Source organism: Chelmon rostratus, chromosome 16 (genome assembly GCF_017976325.1).
Source record: "Chelmon rostratus isolate fCheRos1 chromosome 16, fCheRos1.pri, whole genome shotgun sequence".
Classification (NCBI taxonomy): Eukaryota; Metazoa; Chordata; class Actinopteri; order Chaetodontiformes; family Chaetodontidae; genus Chelmon; species Chelmon rostratus.
Genome location: NC_055673.1, coordinates 3,583,729 through 3,605,671, shown reverse-complemented (window position 1 = coordinate 3,605,671; position 21,943 = coordinate 3,583,729). Strand labels below are relative to the sequence as shown.

General features: G+C 43.7%; 1 protein-coding gene across 3 annotated transcripts in view; it reads left to right on the top strand.

Annotated features, from left to right (window-relative positions):
• Window positions 1-1,217: 1,217 nt before the first annotated feature.
• Window positions 1,218-21,943, top strand: part of chd4a (chromodomain helicase DNA binding protein 4a) — a 28,768-nt gene continuing 8,042 nt past the window's right edge. For 2 of the 3 annotated variants that reach the window (XM_041955187.1, XM_041955186.1), the window contains exons 1-25: window positions 1,218-1,477; window positions 2,008-2,164; window positions 4,782-4,891; window positions 5,524-5,766; window positions 9,436-9,554; window positions 9,889-10,154; window positions 10,383-10,513; window positions 10,613-10,751; window positions 11,689-11,858; window positions 12,547-12,780; window positions 13,782-13,985; window positions 14,132-14,340; window positions 14,653-14,784; window positions 14,900-14,999; window positions 16,167-16,358; window positions 17,608-17,808; window positions 17,945-18,082; window positions 18,382-18,503; window positions 19,198-19,371; window positions 19,520-19,661; window positions 19,976-20,107; window positions 20,341-20,458; window positions 20,724-20,848; window positions 21,508-21,600; window positions 21,789-21,927. In XM_041955187.1, the coding sequence (XP_041811121.1) occupies window positions 2,104-2,164; window positions 4,782-4,891; window positions 5,524-5,766; window positions 9,436-9,554; window positions 9,889-10,154; window positions 10,383-10,513; window positions 10,613-10,751; window positions 11,689-11,858; window positions 12,547-12,780; window positions 13,782-13,985; window positions 14,132-14,340; window positions 14,653-14,784; window positions 14,900-14,999; window positions 16,167-16,358; window positions 17,608-17,808; window positions 17,945-18,082; window positions 18,382-18,503; window positions 19,198-19,371; window positions 19,520-19,661; window positions 19,976-20,107; window positions 20,341-20,458; window positions 20,724-20,848; window positions 21,508-21,600; window positions 21,789-21,927 (3,694 nt within the window). In that variant the 5' untranslated portion in view covers window positions 1,218-1,477; window positions 2,008-2,103. The remainder of the gene's footprint in view (window positions 1,478-2,007; window positions 2,165-4,781; window positions 4,892-5,523; window positions 5,767-9,435; window positions 9,555-9,888; window positions 10,155-10,382; window positions 10,514-10,612; window positions 10,752-11,688; window positions 11,859-12,546; window positions 12,781-13,781; window positions 13,986-14,131; window positions 14,341-14,652; window positions 14,785-14,899; window positions 15,000-16,166; window positions 16,359-17,607; window positions 17,809-17,944; window positions 18,083-18,381; window positions 18,504-19,197; window positions 19,372-19,519; window positions 19,662-19,975; window positions 20,108-20,340; window positions 20,459-20,723; window positions 20,849-21,507; window positions 21,601-21,788; window positions 21,928-21,943) is intronic. The other variant, XM_041955188.1, reaches the window with a different exon arrangement.

The following is a 21,943-nucleotide window of genomic DNA, read 5'->3' as shown; positions in this document are numbered from 1 at the left end:
GTTGCTGTGTCCACATACTTTTGGCTATGTAGCACACTGGCTGGTGCAACAGCTGTTGAATTTGGGCTTTTTTGCAGACTTGTCCATGACTCGAGTGGCATCGGGAGAGTACATTTGTACATTTGTGCTACAATAACAATGCATAGCTCATTCTGATGCCTCGCAGGCCCCAAATGCAGAACTCCCCATTAATGGACATGCACACTGTTGATTTCCCATGTGGTAAAACGCCATCCAGAAGCTTCTCTGCCACACTAAACACAGACTGTTCCGCATTTTGCCCCACAGTCTAAATGTACTACAGTCAATGGTGGGAAAAAACTGTCTAGGACCCAGACGTTTTTCCCACCATTGACTGCAATGCATTTCCAGGCAGCCTGTGGAGCAAGCGTGTGTGTGAGTGTGAGAGTGTGTGTGTGTGTGTGTGTGTGTGTGTGTGCAGACAGCTTAACTCAGCTGTTGGTTTGGCTCTAGTACTTCTGGACTCCCTGTTTCTTGTTTGGAGGGGATCTTGAAGCAGCAGACTTGAAGGTTTTGACTACAGCTTGACCCCTGTGACCCCCTCCCTGGAGAGCCGTGCATGTAACCTGGCTTTTCAACCTCACACAGACCTGTTCGCCAGACTTTTTAGTTTTAATCATCTTGGGCCCCATGTGCTGATGAAAAGATGCTTAGCCATGCACATAAAGAAACTATATATTTTGGCTCATAATGCTTCATAAAGGGGTTATGCCTGGGTCACCTGGTGTCACCCCACTTTTGGTGACCCGAAGGTGCTTTAAAGGTGATTATCAGCCTTGCATTACATCTATATCCTGTGCAGTCCTTAGCAGCCAGGCTCATATACAGTACAGTGCCTGCGCATACATGCAAACATGCACACTCAAGTTAAGCAGTCATGTGGCACACACAGTTGCCATGTGACGGCTTTTCGCCCCCCCCCTCCTTTCTCCTATCTCTCTCTTTTTGGAGTTATGCTCATTGAGGGATGTCAGTGACTGCGCTCATTACTATTATGGGATGCCGCATGGAGTGGGAGGGGGTGAGCGTCTCCATGGTAACCCTGGTTGCTAAGGGGGGGGGGTGCATGGAGGAATGGGGAAGAGACTGTAGGAGAGGGAGGGGTGAGTTGACTATTATGGTCTGTACGTTGCAAGGTAACTATGCAGAGTGGGGGAGGGGTGACTGAAGTGTGTGTGTGTGAGTGTGTGCGAGTATCTGTGTGTGTGGATGGGGGGATATTATGGGATGCCTGCCCCCTGATCTCTTTGTATGTGTGTGCGCGCGCGCGGGGTGTGTGTAGTGTGCGAGGGAGAGAAAGAGGAGACGGCGTCGTGCGCACACGCTGCCACAAAAACACGGAAATATATTTAAATTGTATGTATACCGTTACCTTTACAAAAAGAGCTTCCAAGTACTGAGTGATATACAAAGTGAGCCCGGAGTTACTGTTTCTGGAAGCTGTGTGAATCAAGTTGTGAGTATCTCAGTTTTTGATTGTATTGTTTGTAAATTTACTTGAGGCAGGGTAAGATGGTCGGGGTAAGATAGCCTCGGATGCCGGGTTGTTACAGAGATAATATGTGAATAACGCTAGATATTGGTGTGTGTGTGTGTGAGTGGTGCGGCTCGTTTCTTTAGTTCGTCTCAAATCTGAACCTGGCCGCCGGTCAAGCTCGGCTAGCACGCATGCTAATGGTACGGAAACTAACGATAGTGGCAAGATGGCATGTCAGCTGAACGCAGAGATGGAGTGAGTGAGGGTGCTAATCTTCGAGGGCTGTCCAATTTAATGGACAGATAAAGTTAGATTTATTGTCCAAGAAGAAGTCCATGCGGTGGCTGTTTATGCTGCTCGGTGTTTTACCGGGTGCTGTGTTTTGAATGCTCTTTGGTGCTATATATTCACTTCCGTTTTCTTTTTTTGTTCTAATTTCCCTTGTCGAAACCTGGCCGGCTGCCCTCTCCTAACTACACAATACACACCACGACTTGGACCGACTCAAGACTGGGTCAGAACTCTGGATTATCCTACAAACAAATAACTTTATTTAGTTAGCTAAACTGTTAGCTAACTAAATAGAAAGTTTTCTGCTGTCCGCTATGTCTGGAAGCGAGGATGACAGAGATGATTATGGAGCCCCCGACGATCGGTTAATGCACGGTAAGACAAGGCTCATTTGTTAGCTCAGATTGCTAATGTTCACACTGGTTGTAGGCTAGCATGAGCAGATGTTTTTTGACGTTCATATCAATCATGTTTCGTTAGCAAAATGCTCGCTAGTCAATGCTGCTAACTACCGGGTAGCTAATGCTAGCTGCAATATTAGCAAAGTACTCCTTTTCGCGGCTGCACTGCTGACCGTCACCTTTTAAAGTCACACTGCTTTACACCAACCACAGCCAGGTGCGGTATGGCTGATAGATGCATTGTCGTGAAGTCACGCCGACTGACCGGCATGTTCCCGGGGCCTAACGCTAGCCAGCTACCGGTATTTTTTACGTGTCGATGACAAGATGGAGGCAGCCAGTTAGCTTGGAAGCTGGCGGATGACGTTCTGAAGCGTTCCCCTCCTCATGGTCGGCGCCTTCGGTTTGAGTGTGGGGAAAAAAGTAAAAGTAATGCTGCATAGTAAATAAAATATACAACATCTTATCGAAACGTTTATATTCTCAAATATTGAGCTGCTAGTTTATACAGGGTGGTGTGGCCGAAGAACGTATTGTTTACAGCTTGTATGATTCCGATGAGCACGCGCGTGCACGTCGGAAACATTGAGAACAAATAGTCCCACGAGTAGCTGCAAGTGCTAAAATCAGCTCAAAAGCCGCATGTTTTTAAATTAAATACGCCAACGTTTTTATGAATCTGACAAGTGATGCTGTGCAAACACAATATCATGTAAACAGAAACCAAAGCCTAACGATAGGTGTGGACATTGTGTACATTTTCGGATATAAATGCACGTCATTGTTCTAATGAATAGGCAACTTAACGATAAGTCATGTTTTGTCATGTTATGCTCTGAGACACTGCCACTGGAAATGCACAAGCATGGATTTTAACAAGCTGAAGTCAAGTCTCAAGTTAAAGCTGCAGCTGATTTATTATTATTGATGAATCATTTGGTCCACCGCGGTTTCCCAGAGTCCAGCCAACAGAATGAGAAGAACAAGATAATCATTTTATAATCATATTAAACAGAAGAGTGGCAAAACATCACACCGGAGAAGCTGGAACCTGAAGACTGATGTCTGGTCTTAAAAAACTGAAAAACTAACAGATTCTTTAAATGGTTGGATTAATTTTCTCCTGCTTCAAATAATAGATTCATTGATCCGTTTCAGATCTAATCCCAGGTTTTCACAGGCAAATTGCAAATCACTTGCATGTGTTGACCTTTAAGTTTCCAGAGCACTTTCCTTTAATAGCTTTGTTAATAGTGCTGTTTGATCAGTTTAAAACAGCGGCTCATCAGTTGCCCTTTTTGTTGTTCTTTTATTGTTCAGTCAAAACTTGAGACTTGAATTTATTTATTTTATTTAAAGATCTGAAGTGTCATGTAAAGTCCACAGGAACTCAGATCTCGAGTAGGAGTCCAGGTTGCTTCTGTTTCTAATTTTAAGGCTAAGATGATCTTACACCCACTGTGAGTATGTGGGCTTTGATCATTTTAGCTTTAATATGCTTCTGGGAAACTTAACATTTCCAAAACATACAAAAAGTAGAAAACACCATCACATTGTTTACAATGAGCTTCGGTGTGAGCTCTGAATTTCTTTTAACGGAGCTTAAAAATTTTTCCCCCTCGCTTGAATTTACAGTTGTGCGCACAGCTTGGTCTCCTTTATGTGACCTAAAAAGCTCATCACATTAAAGCTTCTTCCTTACCAGGTACATCTTAATGGCAGCTTGCCATTTACTTTTTACCATAGTCAATTACATTAATAGGCTGTGAGCGTCATACTGCCTCTCTTTGGAGCCACTGAGGCAGTGCCAAACACTGGACTGAGGTCTGCTCGGTCGTAAGGCCTGCAGGGGTGTGTAGTAAATCATAATGACTAATCAGTTGTAACTGACAGTTTGAACCGCTACAGCAAAACTGTTTTAAATCACCCCCCTCAAGGGCAACATGTAAAATGGGGTGGTAACCCAAACCACAAGCTTCTAGCACTAGCTCTACTAGTCCTGGTTCTCAGTCCCCTGTTGGCTTGTAATCATGGACCACTTTGATGTCATTTCACACCAGGTGAATGTGGTTGCAGCCTGGCAGGGGTGGAAAGAGGGCTTAATTATCCTGCGCAAGTAAAAACTTTGCTCCCTGTTGAAAACGGCAAACAGGTGATCGCTGCAAAGCAGGAAATGTGGCATCCCGGCGGGCGTAATTAAAGTACGAGCCCTAACGATCAGTCCGTCTCAGTGATGCTATAAATGTGATGGCAGTCTCAAATGAAAAATCCTGCTGATTGAGCAGTAACAGCGTCATGTTACTTTACTTTGTAAATACAGTACGTGACCTAAAATCTAGATAATTATTAGAATACAAGTACGTGAGAGAAACTCAACCAATCAGTTGTTTACCTGCTGAATCAGCCGACTCAGTGAGCAAACTGAACCACAGCCAACACGTACCAGTGTTTTATTTACAGCCAAATATGCAAGTGTCGTCTTCACGCCGCTCTGTTCAGCAATGTTACCAGACGGCCCAAATGGACTGATGCACAGCTGCTCCTCTGTATATCTTAACCATGAAATGTCTCCGCTGGCCTGATTTTTGTAGATGATGAGGAAGAGGAGATCTCGGAGAACGAGACTCCGAAGGTGAAGAAGAAGAAGAAGGCCAAGAAGAGCCGAGAGAGCAAGGGCAGCAAGAGGCGGTCGCGCAGAGAGGTAAGGATACAGATTATTGTGTGTGTGTGTGTGTGTGTGTGTGGTTGCTTACAGAAACTACACCCTAAAAGTAAGAAAAATCTCCAAAGAATACGACAAACTGTTTAATCCCATGTCCAATCCAGATGATGTGTTAAACTGAAACTGGGATCAAAACTACTAAAACCCAGATGCTGTTCATTAAGCTTCCCTCACAATCAAAAGCATGACTGTCTGCAGACTTTCATAATCTTCTCATGTAGTCAAAACGGCCAATAAAATCAAATTTGCCAGGAAGAAGTTATGATTGTAAAAGACTTTCCGCCGTCATGTGCTAAAATTTAACAGACAAAACTTAAACCTCTTAAACCTTCTCATATTTCCTTATTTTGCACGTCATGTTTTACATTTAAGCTACTTTTATTACTTTTTCTACAGCGTGTCTTTCAAATTGACATCCACCCAGTCCTCCTTTTTTTTTTAATTTAAATTTATTTCCTTTCACAATAGATTTTATCTTGCAGTATTTTGAGCTCTTGTAAGAGAATCTTGTCAAATTCCAGCAAGAACTCTGTTTCTGTGTCCACTTCCCATTATCCTTGAATATTGTCTTCTCAGTTTGCTGAATTCTGTCTTTGCCCTCCTTGTTCCAGGAGCTTCCCATCAGCTCCCCAGAGCCCATGGACATGGGCGGGGTGGAGGAGGCTGAAGATGGCGTCCCTGCCCAGCGCTCTGACAGCGAGGGCAGCGACTACACTCCAGGACGCAAGAAGAAGAAGAGAGCCAGCAGCGGCAAAGAAAAGAAGAGGAGCAGCGCCGGGACCGACAGGAGCGCCTCCAAGAAGAAAGACCCGGAGCCCGAGGAAGATGAGGACGAGGATGATGACGACGGCTTGGTGAGTAAAAGCATGCAGGGTGTTTGAGGGGAGAAGTTAGCATGGTGTTACGAAGTTTCTCAACACATGAATTATAGCATATAGCATTATAGTGCCAAAGAATCAGGCAGGGACTATTAGTCTTTTCTCAGGGTAGAAAAGCCTCTGACACGGGATTTACACCATAATCAGACAGAAAAAATCTTCTCTGAACACCCAAAAACTCAATAATTAAAAAAAAATAACGAGTTATATAAATTTGTTTGGACAAGATTTAATCTAATCTAATTAAAATGCTGAAATATAGCATGTGTAAATGTTGAATCAATCAAACTCAAAGGAGGTTTACTTCAGATTGAAGTACAAATCGTTGAAGTGGGAAAATCTCAGATGTGTAGGTGTCCATGGTGTTAGAGGTTTTGCCCTCTGGATTCTCTGTATTCAAATTAAGATCAGTGACATGTTTTTTATTACAGCGCCGGGTTGATTGTGTGTGCAGGAATAATCTTAGATGATGCTCTTAAAGGACGTGCACATTTTACAAATCCTTTCAACTTCACGTTTTTGGTGATCACCCTCAATGCTAGGCTGGATTTTTGCTTTGTGTTTTTCCTGTTCTTCTCATGCAGCCATTTCTGCAGACTCTTAAATTTGCATCAATTTCTGACATTGTTAACATGGCTGTCTGTAAATGTGGTTAAGCACAGGTTGAATTGAAAGGTCTCCACTATGTTACCTCATGCCGATTATTTTGTCACGTTGACAAAAAGGACGACCATTGGATTGCACCATTTGTGCAACCTTTCGAGGTCCGCTGATAGATTATCGTTAGGTAGAGAAATGATTGGATGCCAGTCTGTTTTCTGACCTGCAAAAAAAAGCACATTAACATTTCAAAAACACAACTGCATCTTTTGCAAAATAATTAGCTTTGATGTAAAGTATATGCAAGTTGTTGTTAATGGGCCAAAACATGCAAAAACACTGAAAAGAACAATGCAGAAACAACATGCAACTGTGGGGGCACTAATGCAGCTGAGGGCAGGGCCCAGCTACCTTTTTCAGGTTAAATGGTGAGCATGTATGCTGTGGTCTAATTTCCAACAGCCAAATGTCTTTCTTTTTTTGAACAGAACTTTTGTAACAGCCCTTTCTTTGCACCGTGACGAGCACCTATTGACTGTGTACCTGTAATGGAGCCTGTGATATGAGAGATGGTTAAACAAAGAGCTGCGTCTGGTGGACTCGAAGCCTGGCGGCCAATAGGGGGCCTTGTAGTTAATTACACTTATGCAAGGGGTGGCGTGGGGTGTGTAAGTGTGTGTGTGTGTGTCTGGGGTGGGTGTGTAAGGCATATATGCTGTTACCATGGTAACTCCGCCTAGCGCCGTTCTGCACTGCGCTCGTGACCCTTTTCTTTTTGGTTAGATAAACACATTTTAATTCATTGGCAGAGCCGCGCGCAATCCAGGCTGCAGCGCGTTCTGGAAGACAACAAAATGGGTTGTGGTGAAAGGCTGGTGGAGGAGCAAGATGCAGGGGGGTGCAGTTTGCATCAGAGTGATAGTGGCTGAAATGACTGCTCACCTGCTCAGGGCCTTTTAAACTTCAGGGGATGAACTCCAATCTGCAAGAAGTTGGTTTTACTGATCATAGTTTTTACAGGTAGAAGGCAACCACTCTGAGACTGAGCTGAAGTGATTAGTCTCAGTCTCCGATTAACAGAAAGGTCAACAAGCATCTATTTTGACAATTGATTTGTTTCTCATTTTTCAAACAAAGATGTCAAACATTTTGTGGCTCCGGCTTCTCAATTCTGACCTTTTGCTGCTTTTCTTTGTCTTTTGTGATAGTAAATCTAATATGTTTGTTTATTAAGTGTTGGTGCTAATTCATGGTCTCTTGGAGATTGTGATTGTGAGGTCAGGTTCTGCTTTTTCTGAATTTAAATCTTTTAATTTTTTTTAATGAAGCCTCAAATGTCAGTGATCAGATAGTGTTGTCACTCTTAACAAAAAAATAATCCTCAATTTGAAGAAAGTGATTTGCTGTATTTTTGCCAAATCAGCTTTCTTTAAAGTATAAACTTCACCAGTATCTCAACATATATACATATAAGCATTCAATAAAATTTGTTGTATTGACTGTCGGACGCTCTGGAGTTACTGGAAATTGCAAGACCAGTTAATCAAAAAAGTAATTGGCACATTAATCTAGAAAAGAATAATAATTAGTTGCAGCCTGTGTTTGACAGTTTGACAGCAGCACAAAGTTTAACGAGAAGTGTAGGTTTCTAACTAATTATTATTTTTTATCATCAGTGAACATATCCATATTATTTCTGATTCATCATGTAGTCTATGGAATATATTAACATTATATATACAGAGACAAAGTAATGAAACATTTCCATCAGTTTCCTGGAGCCTAAAGTCATGTTTACCTGTTTTGATTAAACAAAAGTGACTTAAAAACGTTGAATTTTCAAAAGGAATTTTTTATTTGATATATGACATAAATCACTTATCAAAAATGTCATCAGTTTGTTGATGCACTAACAAATCAACCAACCCATTTAGCGTAATTATCTTTAAAAAGTAGTATGTGGCAGGTAAATCCGAGTGGACGTATTAAATATTAATTTTTGTGGCTAATTTCAGACCACTTAAACCCCACAACCATGCAAATGCAGCCTGTTCAAGACTATTGAGTCTTTTCAAAAGTGACAAAAAAATCCCCATTATTTCTAAATGAAATTCACTTGTTGTGTAAAGACTCAGATAACTTAAGCACCTGCAGCGTGATCATTTTGTTATTGTGAGGTGTAATAATGGCTGCTGATGATGAGCAGGGATGGAATAAAAGTGTTTTTGTAAGAGGTGGAAGGTTTGGCTTTTGTGATGCACAAGAACACATCAGCGCTTTTTAAAAAACTCTTAAAAAAAAAAAAAACGCCACAGCTGGTCCCGCGTGTTTGTCACTCAGTCAGTGCGTGATCGGTGATCAATGCTGTAATCACCCAGCGGGAGCTTCTTCTGTGAAATGTGTTTGTTGTGAACAGTAATGTTCAGAAATACACTTGGCACCATTCATGTCTCTTTAGCACACATTGAATTATGGGAGGAACCGCGTTGCACATTTTGGGGCTCGTCTGCTACACCAGGTTCTCCTCCACACTCTGGTTACCTAATCAATTGATCAGATTAGTATTGATGACTCCATACTCGCTGAGTTAAAGTGGTTGTGCAATGTTTTGTTTGTTTGTTTTTTTTTACTTTTTATGACTCTTTGCCATCAGTACATTTCTTTCTAACGGATTGCACGGCTGTAACGAATAGTTCAAAGCTTCATTCACATTGAAATCAACATTTTTGTTTGTTTGTTCCTCGTTCGTCTGTTTAAACCCGGTAGGTCAGAACAGTTGTAGATTAAGTTTAGGCTACACTCATGTTATTAGTATTACGGTATTTGCAGAATGAGATTATTTTGGCTGCGTGCGTGTTGTTTCTGTCTTGTGTTTCACAGTTGTTTTACCTGCTGGTGTATTTTGTAACAGCACAGGCCTCTTTCTACGTTGTTGTACATTGCAAATATACTCGTCTTTTTTTAATGGCGTTATTCAGTTTTAGTAATCGCTAAATCACTTGTCACTTTGATACTAATGAAGCTTTTGTTGTTTGTTTCCCGTAGGAGCCGAAGTCGTCGGCCCACTTGCTCGATGACTGGGGCATGGAGGACATCGACCACGTCTTCACTGAGGAAGACTACCGCTCCCTGACCAACTACAAGGCCTTCAGCCAATTCGTCAGGTAGATGGATACACTCGTGCAAAGCTGATAATGTGCCGCGAACCACTTGTGTATGGTACCAAGTGTTCATTCAACTGTTCAGAAATATGTTGCCATGGATGTGTGGTGCTCTTTCATAAAGTTTTTTCAGGTTTGCAAGTTCCAATTTCGCACTAGATACTGTTCTTTTTCCTACTCCTGTGACCAGTTTTGGAGGGAAAATTGAGCTAAAATTGCACTTAGAGAAATCTGCAAGCAGCTCAATGTGTGAAATATCCACTGAGAGCCTGTGTGGTTCATGCAGGAGATGTCTAAAAGCCTGAAATTTGAATTTTTTAATTTCCCTCCTCTCCAGGCCCCTCATCGCAGCCAAGAACCCCAAGATCGCCGTGTCCAAGATGATGATGGTTCTGGGCGCTAAGTGGCGCGAGTTCAGCACCAACAACCCTCTGAGAGGAGCCGCCGCCGCCAACGCAGCCCTGGCCACCGCCAACGTACCGGCCGCCGTCGACAACATGGTGGCGGAGGTCGCCCCGGCTGCCGCGGCGACGCCGGCCCCAGCGGAGCCTCAGCAGCCCCCGCCGCCGCCGCTACGCAAGGCTAAGACAAAGGAAGGCAAAGGTAGAGTGTAGACGAGGGGTGAATGAAATAACATGACTTGGCATGCCAGAGCTGGGTTTGGATTTCTCAGCCAGATATCAGGGGAAGTGTCTTTTTTTAAGGAAATCACTGCCCAGATAGCCGTTGGTTGTTTAGTCACCCAGTTTGTGGGTCTGAAGCTGTTCTTTGCTCTTCTTCTTCTTGGATCTGTGCGTGACTGACCTCCGCCTTTCTGTTTTGCGTGGGCAGGTCCGAACGCCCGCAAGAAGTCAAAGTCTACACCTAAACCACAAGAGAAGAAGAATAATGCCAAGACCAAAAAAGTGGCCCCTCTCAAAATCAAGCTGGGAGGCTTCAACAGCAAGCGGAAACGCTCGTCGGTACGACCCGTCTCTCCTCTCTGACACGCGCCCGTGTGCCCACATGCAGTTTAGACACGTACAGCGAAGTGTGTTTACATAAGAAGTTTGTCTCCCCAGAGCGAGGAGGATGAGCCTGACGTGGACAGCGATTTCGAGGATGGCAGCATGAACAGCGTTTCTGTCTCAGAGGGATCGAACAGCCGCAGCAGCCGCAGCAAAAAGAAGCCGTCCAAGAGCAAACCCAAGAAGAAGAAAGGTAGGTCAGACTGGGCTAATACGCAGCCTCTGCTCTTCAATAGTTTTTGTGTAACCTGCGGGAGCCCCCTGGTTGTTTCAGAGCCAGAGCTCTACCTGTTGAGCTGTGAACGGCTGCAGGTGGAGCCTGCAGATCGCAGGTTAAACGAACAGAGGTGAATGGTAATGACTTCATGCAGAGTAAAGCGTTAAAAGTCTTTGGACTGCCTAACAACATGCGGAGGTGTATACACACACACACACACACACACACACACACACATACATTAGTCACTGTGACTGACTCAGCAGAGTTTGGTATATTTAGAAGGACAACATCTTGGTCTTGGTTGTTGCCTACGGATGCATCCTCTGTAGCTGCTGTCACAAGACTCGAGCACCGCTCAGACGACGTCACGGTTGAATTCAGATCTGCAGCTGAAAGAGGTCAACAAGTCGTCATCGAGACTCGGCTGTTTCACGGTGGAAATCCTTCCAACTGCAGTTTTGGGGGTTTTGTTCAGTCTCTGAGGACCTGAGGTGAAAGGTTAGGGTTATTTGCTGCACATTTAGCCCATGAAATTCTTTCCAACGTGTTGTTAAGAAAAGCTACAGCTTCTCTCACAAAATGTAAAACTCTTCTTTGTGAGTTATTGTTTCATTTAGCCCTGCATCATATTTAGTAAATATTGAGAATGAGCAGTAAAAAGCAGATTACCCGTCAAAGTGGATGTTTGTATTTTCCCCGTGAAACCCCTCGGTCTCAGTCTGTTGATGTTATGGAGGAAGTGGGTTGTTGAGGGGGTGGGGGTGACTCAGAGTGGGTTTTCCTCTGACAAACAACATAAACACACGGCAGAATGTCATAACTGAGTTTGGATCACGGCACACATCACATCCTGTGGTAAATATGAGAATGTCAGGAGGTGTTTTGGTGAACGTGTTTTCTGTCAAACCAGAAGCGGAGGACGGTGATGGCTATGAGACGGACCACCAGGACTACTGTGAGGTGTGCCAGCAGGGCGGAGAGATCATCCTGTGTGACACCTGTCCGAGAGCGTACCACATGGTCTGCCTGGACCCCGACATGGAGAAAGCCCCCGAGGGCACTTGGAGCTGCCCACACTGTGTAAGCGACATGCTCATACTCTCCAGGTTTAACCACATGAGTGACTCTCTCATTCCGAGCCACTTAAAGGAAAACTTAAACATGACGTTACCTTTCCGAATATCAATCAATGAAAGTCACAGTAAATAAAACCACATTTTTGGAGTTGATAGTTGATTCCAAGCACTCAAACACACTGACAACGAAGTCAAAGCGTCATCTAAATGATCAATTTTTGCCATTTATTCTTGTCCTTGTGACAACGCTGATCTATTTAGCAATTTACTACCAAAGCCATGACTTGTTCAGAATATACTGAGCATGCAGATCAACAATGGAGAGGTGGATTGTGCTGCAGGAGTAGTTTATGTGAGAATTTGATGCATTTCATGCCACAAAAGTGAAGGAGTTCATTGTTGCAAGCTGACAACAGCCGTCCCTTTGTGAAGCCAGACACCGCTAATGCTAAAAGTTAGCATGAAAGAGGTAAACAGGTCAGATTGTCAGTGGAGTACTCCTTTAAAGCAAATACAGGAATAGAATGATTGGCAGATGAGGTCTGAGTCTCAAATGGTCTCAATGTAAGGATATTAAAACCTTTTAAAGACATTATACTTCATTGTCATTGCATTATTTTTCAGCTAAGCAGGACAGGAACTTTGTGTTTAAAGTGTGTGAAATATAAAAGACAATTTTCCTTCAATTCCAGGAGAAGGAGGGCATCCAGTGGGAGGCCAGAGAGGAGGGCTCAGACGCCGAGGAGGACAACGGCGAGGCTGGAGAGATGGAGGAGGACGACCACCACATGGAGTTCTGCAGGGTGTGTAAAGACGGAGGGGAGCTCCTCTGCTGCGACTCGTGCCCCTCGTCCTACCACATCCACTGCCTCAACCCGCCGCTCCCAGAGATCCCCAACGGAGAGTGGATCTGCCCCCGCTGCACGGTGAGCCGCCAACAGTCGGGGTCAAATGGGGTTATTGATGTAAAGTCTGCGCTGTCAGAGTACTTGACAGCTGAGGTGAGACAGCACCTGGCAAAGTTTAGTCATTGATCCAGTGGACGGTTCTGCTCTTTCTGCCCGGCGCTGCTTGATTGGAAGAAGTATTTCATTGATCCTATGGCTTGACAGTCATGGTCTCATTATACAACCACCTTAAGAAATCAAAGCAGAGGTACATTAACAGATTCTCTCTGCGACCAGAGAAACATGAAGCATCTGCGTCTGCGAGGTTTGATGAATTCAGAGAGAAGTGGTACAGTCCTGGAAATCCTGGAAGATTGTGGAGTTTTGAGAAATTATCTAGAGTAATTGTAGCACATGGAAGTAGAGCTGCGGCTAACAGTTATTTTAAGAGCTGAAACAATTTAATTAGTGAATCAGCGGAAAACAAATTGACAAATCAGTTTTTTAAAATAGTTGAGAAACCGTCAGGAAACACAATCACATGAGAAAAGATGTGCAGGTCTGCTGATTATTTTCTTGATTTATCAGAAAACGTCAGAAGAATTGTGAAAAATGTTTTTGCCACAATTTCCCAGAACTCAAGGTGACGTCTTTTAAATGTGTTGTTTTTGTCTTAGCGACAGTTCCAGAGTCAAAGACATTCTGTTTACAACTGAACAGAGAAAATTCTCACATTTGAGAAGCTGCAGCCAGATGATGTTTGTTTTTTGTTTTTTTTTTTGTTCGAAAAGGGACAAATAAGCGGTTATTGAAGCGTTCACCAGTTCATTTTCTGTTGATCCGCTAATTTCAGCTGTAGGTGGAAGTGCTCTGACTGACAGGTCAAGTATAAAACTGTTATATCTTACCATCATTACTGTAACTCGTCTTCCTCGCCGTTTTTCACTGAATAAACTAAACTGTGACGAGTGTTTTCGGAAAAAACCTGAGATGGAAAGAAAAGAGCAAACACTCAAATATTTTTCTTTCTTCTCCTCCAGTGTCCACCCATGAAGGGGAAGGTGCAGAAGATCCTGACGTGGCGGTGGGGCGACCCTCCTGCGCCCACACCGGTCCCCCGCCCTCCAGACCTTCCGGCCGACGCCCCCGATCCCGCCCCGCTGGCAGGGCGGCCGGAGAGGGAGTTCTTCGCCAAGTGGTCCAACATGTCGTACTGGCACTGCTCCTGGGTGACAGAGCTCCAGGTGTGTTTTACTTGCACGCACACACACACACACACACACACACACACACACACACACACAGAAGAAGAAAAAACAGGATTTGACCCCGTTTCATGTGCACGACTACAACTTCCTTCTCTAACCTTCATCCTCCGTCTCCCCTCTAGCTTGAGCTTCATTGCCAGGTGATGTTCAGAAACTACCAGAGGAAGAACGACATGGACGAGCCGCCTCCCATCGACTTCGGCGATGGAGAGGAGGACAAGAGCGTCAAGAGGAAGAACAAGGACCCCATGTACGCACAGCTGGAGGAGAAATACCTCCGCTTTGGAATCAAGATGGAGTGGCTGATGATCCACCGCATCCTCAACCACAGGTCTGAGCTCTAAAGTGACAGCTTCACTTGTTAGAAGAGAAAAAGGTTTTAATTGGTGTACCTTTTTTTAGAAAAAATCATAAGACTGCATCATAAGTAACAAGCCAATCAAAATAAAGCTTCTTCAGAATAAGAATAAGAGTTCATAGGATTTTGTTCCAGCTACTTGCTATTCATAATATCTGAAGTCTTTCTGCTTGTAAGACGTTTCCTTGAAGATGCACCACCACCCTCTTCTGGAGTGAATCAAACCAAACCTGAAACCAACTTGAATTAAAGTGAATTTTTCCCTCGCTTTGCTGTGTTTTCCAGTGTGGACCGGAAGAATAACGTCCACTACCTGATCAAGTGGAGAGAGCTGCCGTACGACCAGGCGACCTGGGAGGCCGAGGACATGGACGTCCCCGATTTTGACACCTACAAGGTGCAGTACTGGAACCACAGGTAAGACGCAGACACAGGACCACGCCTTTAAACTGTGGTGTGATCCAGACGCACAGTAATACATGCTGTCAGCCAACAATTACTTCTTTGCTAACTGTGCATGTGTATCTGTCAGAGAGCTGATGATGGGAGAGGAGGGGAAACCCGGGAAGAAGATCAAGGTGAAAGGAAGAGTGAAGCGGCCCGACAGACCTCCTGAGAACCCCGTGGTCGACGTAAGTCTGCAGGGCCTGCGAGGGTTTACCAAACGTTTTGACGACTCAGCATTCAGCTGAGAACTGTGTGTTTTCTGGTTGGAGCGTCCTCTGAAACATCATTAAGAGTTCACAAGCCACACAGAGATTGTCAAGAGATAGATTCATTAACATAATTTACATAATTTGTAAAATAATCAACTTTCACTGTTGATTTTTGCCGACTACTCCTGTGCAGATGTGGCCTGTATATGAAGGAACTGACCATGACTGACTACATCCACTATATTCTGTTAAAAGATGACTTTCGTTTTTTACAACCTGGACCTTATTTGTAGCATTAAATATGACCATTTACTCACCCAGACAACTTTGGTGGCATTTGGAGTCGTTTTGAAGAAGTTAGCCCCAGAGGAGCGGCGCGTATATCCGTATAATGCGAGTACTCGGGGCATCCATGTGCAGCCTCTATATAACGCATAATCTGCAGAAACACGTTCATATTCCAATATTTAGTTATGATATGCTGGTGCTATTCCCCTCTGAGCCTGTGGTGGCATGTTATCAACATCCGGCGTCTCTAGAAAACTACCTCTGACGTGGATGATGTCATTACCGAACGCCAGGCGCTGCGAGCAGCCAGCCACAACACGGCTGACTCTGCGGCGGTCGGCTACGAATACGCAATAACGAACCATAGCTGTGCCAAACTACAGCTAAACTAGCCGACCGCCGGCTCAGAGGGGAATAGCACCAGCATATCATAATAAAATATTGGAATATGAACGAGTTTCTGCAGATTATGTGTTATATAGAGGCTGCGCATGGATGCCCCGAGTACTCGCATTATACGGATATACGCGCCACTCCTCTGGGGCTAAATTCTTCAAAACGACTCCAAATGCCACCAAAGTTGTCTGGGGGAGTAAATGGTCGTATTTAATGCTAGAAATAAGGTCCAGGTTGTAAAAAACTAAAGTTATCCTTTAAGCCTGACATAGATAGTATTTATCTCTACCCAAACTTATTCTGACCTTTTAATTTGTTGCTGATTTTCATTCGATTATAACCTGAGTGTGAAATGTTCTAAATTGGCGAATGTGACTATCAGCAATGTCTTCTTACTTCTACACGAGTCGTCGTCACCTCTGCTTACAAACCTGTCCCCTCTCTCTTTTCTGTTTACAGCCGACCATAAAGTTCGAACGTCAGCCGGAGTACCTGGACAGCACAGGGGGGACGCTGCACCCCTACCAGCTTGAGGGGCTCAACTGGCTGCGGTTCTCCTGGGCTCAGGGTACCGACACCATCCTGGCTGACGAGATGGGTTTGGGAAAGACGGTCCAGACCGCCGTCTTCCTGTACTCCCTCTATAAAGAGGTGGGCGGCTATGAGATGCTGTTTGTCTGTTGTGAGGATGTGTTTCACTCCTCCGGGGGCCACACACACTGAAACTGTATACACTGGTTTTGTGGTGAAATGCTTTGGATTTGTTCCTTCTTAACTGCTTTGTTGGAAACAGGAGCTGCTCCGTGAGCTCAGCACAGGAAGCTGAAGTTAGTTTTGATTTTTAAGTTTGTCTTCTTCATGATCCCTTTATTACATTTGTTTCCTATTTTGTTTAAAACTAATGAATTTGACCCTTTTTAATACAATTTTGGCTGAGCAGTAATTGCTGGGCCTTCCCGTGTTCGACTGTGTAGCTGTCGTCCTATTGGCCGGGAGCCATCCAGCCATTTTGTATAAGTCAAGTGAAATGTGACGACATGAAGTTCGATCTCAAACAGTAAACATTCACAGACACTGATCATGTGTGGGGCTGCTGCCACCTAAAGGTGGGAGGTCAGAATGCACTTCCTGCCAGAGCAGCAGGGAATCTTTTAATGGTTATAAACTTTCTTTTTAAATGGCAGTTATTTTATGTTTTCTCGCTCGCTTAATGTTTTGATTTATTAACATTTTTAATGGAGTCAAGTTCAGAAGTAGTGGAGATGTTGTGTTACTGTATCATGGATTCAAGTTAATTGTATCAGGATGTTTGTCGAGAGGTTTCAGTCTGTTATGTAAAAATTAGACTGAAAATTAAACTGAAACTATCTTGATAATCAGTTAGCCGTTGTTGATGAAAATTGACAAATGTATATTATTTGCAGGTATCTTACTCTTCTGTTATAGTAAATTGTTCTAGACTGAAAGACAAAAATAGCAATTTGAAAACGTCAGCTTAATTTAGCATTTTTGACCAAGGAGATCATTTAGAGCTGGAAGTAGATTTTTAGGAAAGCTTTTTTTTCTCTATCATTCATTAACTTCTGCTCTCCTAATTTCAGTTCTCATTAGTTTGAAATGAGAAATGGAGTTGGTTGCTATATTTCTGAAATAGTGGAATTGTGTTTCAAGTCTACTGGGATCATGATTTTGGTGCCTCGAAGGTTTGAGTCAGCTGAAAATTGAAATGTAGATAAGTGAGAGAATGGAATGCACACTCATCTGTCTTGTGACAGTGATGCTAACTTGTACAGGCGTTATTGCATAATCGTAGCTTAAATGTGAAACATCCAGTTCTTAGGGAAACTCACGACCTCTGGTCCGTGTTACACGTTGAACTGACTTCCCCTCTCCTCCTCAGGGCCACTCTAAGGGGCCGTTCCTGGTTAGCGCCCCACTCTCCACCATCATCAACTGGGAGAGAGAGTTTGAGATGTGGGCCCCAGACATGTACGTGGTGACGTATGTCGGAGACAAAGACAGCAGAGCCGTCATCAGAGAGAATGAGTTCTCCTTCGAGGACAACGCCATCCGCGGAGGGAAGAAGGCCTCCAGGATGAAGGTGAGAGGAGGCAGCGCTGAATGAAGACTTCGGCTCCTGCAGGAATAGAAAACAAATACATAAGTTCCAGATAAATCAAGCATCATTTTGGAATTAGGTTCTTTTTAACTTCTTTTGCATTGATGTCCTCCAACAGAAAGACTCGTCGATCAAGTTCCACGTCCTGCTGACCTCCTACGAGCTGATCACCATCGACATGGCGATCCTGGGCTCCATAGACTGGGCCTGCCTGGTGGTGGACGAGGCCCACAGACTGAAAAACAATCAGTCCAAGGTGCGGACACACCTGTAGACACACAGGATCATTTCTTTAAAGATTAGGATTCATTTAAAGAGAGAAAAAGGAGTTCAGACGCTGTAATTAAAGCCCTGTGGATGCAAAGTTGTGGCTGTAATTGCAACAATGTGTTTCCTACTTTATCTAGTTTTAAAAATTGTAAATGTGCTTAATTCAGACGTTTTACCATTTGAATGATTGCTGCCTTTTTTCTGCTTCAGCTGTGCGGACAGATGAAGTTTTAACTGAAGCTAAAGCTGCTGTAAAAATGCTGTTCTTCATTTCCTCTGTTGTAGTTTTTCCGGGTATTGAACAACTACCCTCTGCAGCACAAACTGCTGCTGACCGGAACTCCTCTGCAGAACAACCTGGAGGAGCTTTTTCACCTGCTCAACTTCCTCACACCTGAGAGGTTCAGGTAAGGCTCCAGACTCTGTTCTTCAAGATGTTCCCTTTTATAGAGCCACAGCAGGTGGTTTCCTTCAGGTGGGCATGACGTGTGGATTAGTAGTGGAGTTATATTATTTTTCAGGCACTGAAGTCTTAAATGTGTGTGATGTGACCTTGTGCAGATCGTTTGCATTAATGTGCGTTCTGAAAACTTTTCACACGTCTACAGTACAAGAGGAACACTGACTGGCGCACATCATCATATCGCTCCTGTACAGCAGCGTTTCGCAGTCTTTTATGGCGCATGACCCCTTACGACAAAGTCATGTCTACCTGAGACTCTTCACAGGTTGCACATATTTGTCCGAAATGTGACTGCTTTAAGAATAAAAAAAATACATCAAAATATTCAAAAAAGCCAAAGATTAGAAGAAATTCCACAAAGTTAACCCTTTTTATTGCCTAATTGTATGTTGCAGAAATGCATTTTGGAGCTTTTACAATGCAACTTTCTGTTTAAATAAGTGCATGAATGTCAAAATATTACAGCAAACAGACAAAAAACATTCGTATCACATTACTGTTAAGTCTTAAGATATCAGGAAACAGATTTGTTGCGGAAGCAGAAGAGGTCTCATGTTGAAGAGTAATGTGAAGTCAATCTGGGTGTGAAATTCCTCCTAACCGTAACTCACCTGTCTGTGTCCCCTCTGTGTTCGCAGTAAACTGGAGATCTTCCTGGAGGAGTTCGCCGACATCGCGAAGGAGGACCAGATCAAGAAGCTGCACGACATGCTGGGTCCTCACATGCTCAGGAGGCTGAAGGCCGACGTCTTCAAACACATGCCCTCCAAGACCGAGCTCATCGTCAGAGTGGAGCTCAGCCCCATGCAGAAGTGAGTCACGAGGAGGGAGGGATTGCTACGAAGGCCGGGGTCTTTTTTTTGTTGTTGTTTTCCTCTCAATGTTGATCTCTCCAAAAGATCTTGTGCAGAAGTGGAGCTCGATGAGGAAAATGTAAATGTGTGTGTCCTCTGGTTGCAGGAAGTACTACAAATTTATCCTGACGAAAAACTTTGAGGCTCTGAACACCAAAGGAGGAGGAAACCAGGTGTCTCTGCTCAACGTCGTCATGGACCTCAAGAAATGCTGCAACCACCCCTACCTCTTCCCCGCGGCTGCTATTGTAAGAGCCAAACATTAGATGGTTTGTTTTAGAAGAGAAGTTTATGTTTCAGGCCAGACCGTTGAAACATTTTGATTCAGAAAGGGAGATCCCCGTGGAAGCAGAGATCTCCATTTGTTACGAAAATGCTGTCAAGAACCTAAAGAGATGATGTTTTTCTATGCAAAGATTCATGCGATCAAGACTCTGTGTCAGATTATTTTACATTTTATTGGTGTAGATTGTTGTTTTGAAAAGAATTCTTTATAAAATATTTCTCTGCAGTCATTTCACTGTTAACAAAACCGAAATGTTTGATTGGTCGCCCCAAACAGGAAGCTCCAAAGATGCCCAATGGGATGTATGATGGCAGCGCTCTAACAAAGGCTGCTGGAAAACTGCTGTTACTGCAGAAGATGATGAGGAAGCTGAAGGAGGGAGGACACAGAGTGCTCATCTTCTCTCAGGTAGGAGACCAGAGAAAACCACTAAACCTCTTCTGCTCGGCTCTCCTGCTCGTGTATTCTTCCTACAGACTCCAAAGCACTGGTGGAATGACAAAATTAATAAAATTAGCAGAAACACTTTTCTTCCGTTGTTGGTAAATGATTAGAGAAAGGGAACGTGACTACAGATCAGTATTTTCAGTTGCAGCAACAAGAAGTCTCACAGCTTTTTCCTCCCCTGTGTTTCACTGTAGATGACGAAGATGTTGGACTTGCTCGAGGACTTCCTGGAGAACGAGGGCTACAAGTACGAGCGGATTGATGGAGGGATCACTGGAGGGATGAGACAGGAAGCTATCGATCGCTTCAACGGTGAGACTCAAACGCCACCTTTTTTGTTTTCTTTAGTGATTCTGCTTTTTGAATCCTACTTTCCTTTTCACTTCTCTTTCTTGTGCTTTAACTCCACACTTGACCCAACTCTTCACAGTGTAAACCTGAATAGTTGCTCGGCAGTTTTAAATGGCTTTTTAGTCGACCTGTTATCAAAGCTCCAGGTCATTGAAGCTGATGATTAACACATACTTGCAGAAATTCTTTAAAGCGACCTTTTCTCTCTCTCGATAATTTCCTGCAGCTCCTGGTGCTCAGCAGTTTGCCTTCCTGCTGTCAACGAGGGCCGGAGGTCTGGGTATCAACCTGGCCACCGCCGACACCGTCATCATCTACGACTCTGACTGGAACCCCCACAACGACATCCAGGTACACCAGATCTCTGCTGCTCCATTTCTGCTAGGTCTGGTTGATGATGGTAGTCTAAGGCAGTGGTCCCCAACCTTTTCTGTACGATGGCCCAGTTTAATGTCTGAAAATATTTTCATGGCCCAGTCTAAAGGTGTAGCAGATAAAAACAAAATAAAATGATAAGATCAGCATTAAAAACTGTGGTATTTTCTCTTTAATAATAATAATAACAATAATCATGAACGTAAATCCACTTTTTAATCATGTCAAGAGGACCTGGCTGCAGACTGGCACTGTCAGGCACCTCCACTGTCAGTACGGGAAATCACGTGATACATTTCACTTTTCAAAATAAAATGTCATTAAGACTCGAAAAATAAATCAAACAAATTATGTGAAAAAACAAAATAATGGAAATGATTTTTTCTTTCTGTGCGGCCCAGTACCAAATGGCCCACGGGTTGGGGATCAATGGTCTAAGGAACAGTTGTATGTGAGCAGCAAAGTTTTCTCGGCTTGAACTTTTTTGGAAATCTTAATCACATGCTGAATTTTGTCTTTATTGTGAGTCTTTCTTATTGAAAGTTCTAGAAACTGCCTTTTATTTCCCTGGTTTATTTAAAGTTCGGCAGATTTTTTAAAACTCCTAATTCGACTGCCTACTCTTCTGTGTCCAGGCCTTCAGCAGAGCTCATCGTATCGGTCAGAACAAGAAGGTGATGATCTACCGCTTCGTCACCAAGGCCTCTGTGGAAGAGAGGATTACTCAGGTAAACAGGACAGGTGCAATTCATGTCTTCTGTCATGCAAGTGTGTTAGCAAGTTGTATGTAAAAAAAAAAAAAAAACAGTTTGTTTTGCTCGTTTAAAATCTGATTTGTGCTAAACATTTGAGAATCTGTCCCACTTGTAATTCTTTCGCCTGACATATTAACAAACGTCTTACCTCCTCTGTCCAGGTTGCCAAGAAAAAGATGATGCTGACTCACCTGGTGGTCCGTCCTGGTCTGGGATCCAAGACGGGCTCCATGTCCAAGCAGGAACTGGACGACATCCTCAAGTTTGGAACAGAGGAGCTCTTCAAGGACGAGGGAGAAGGTGAGAGCCGAAACCA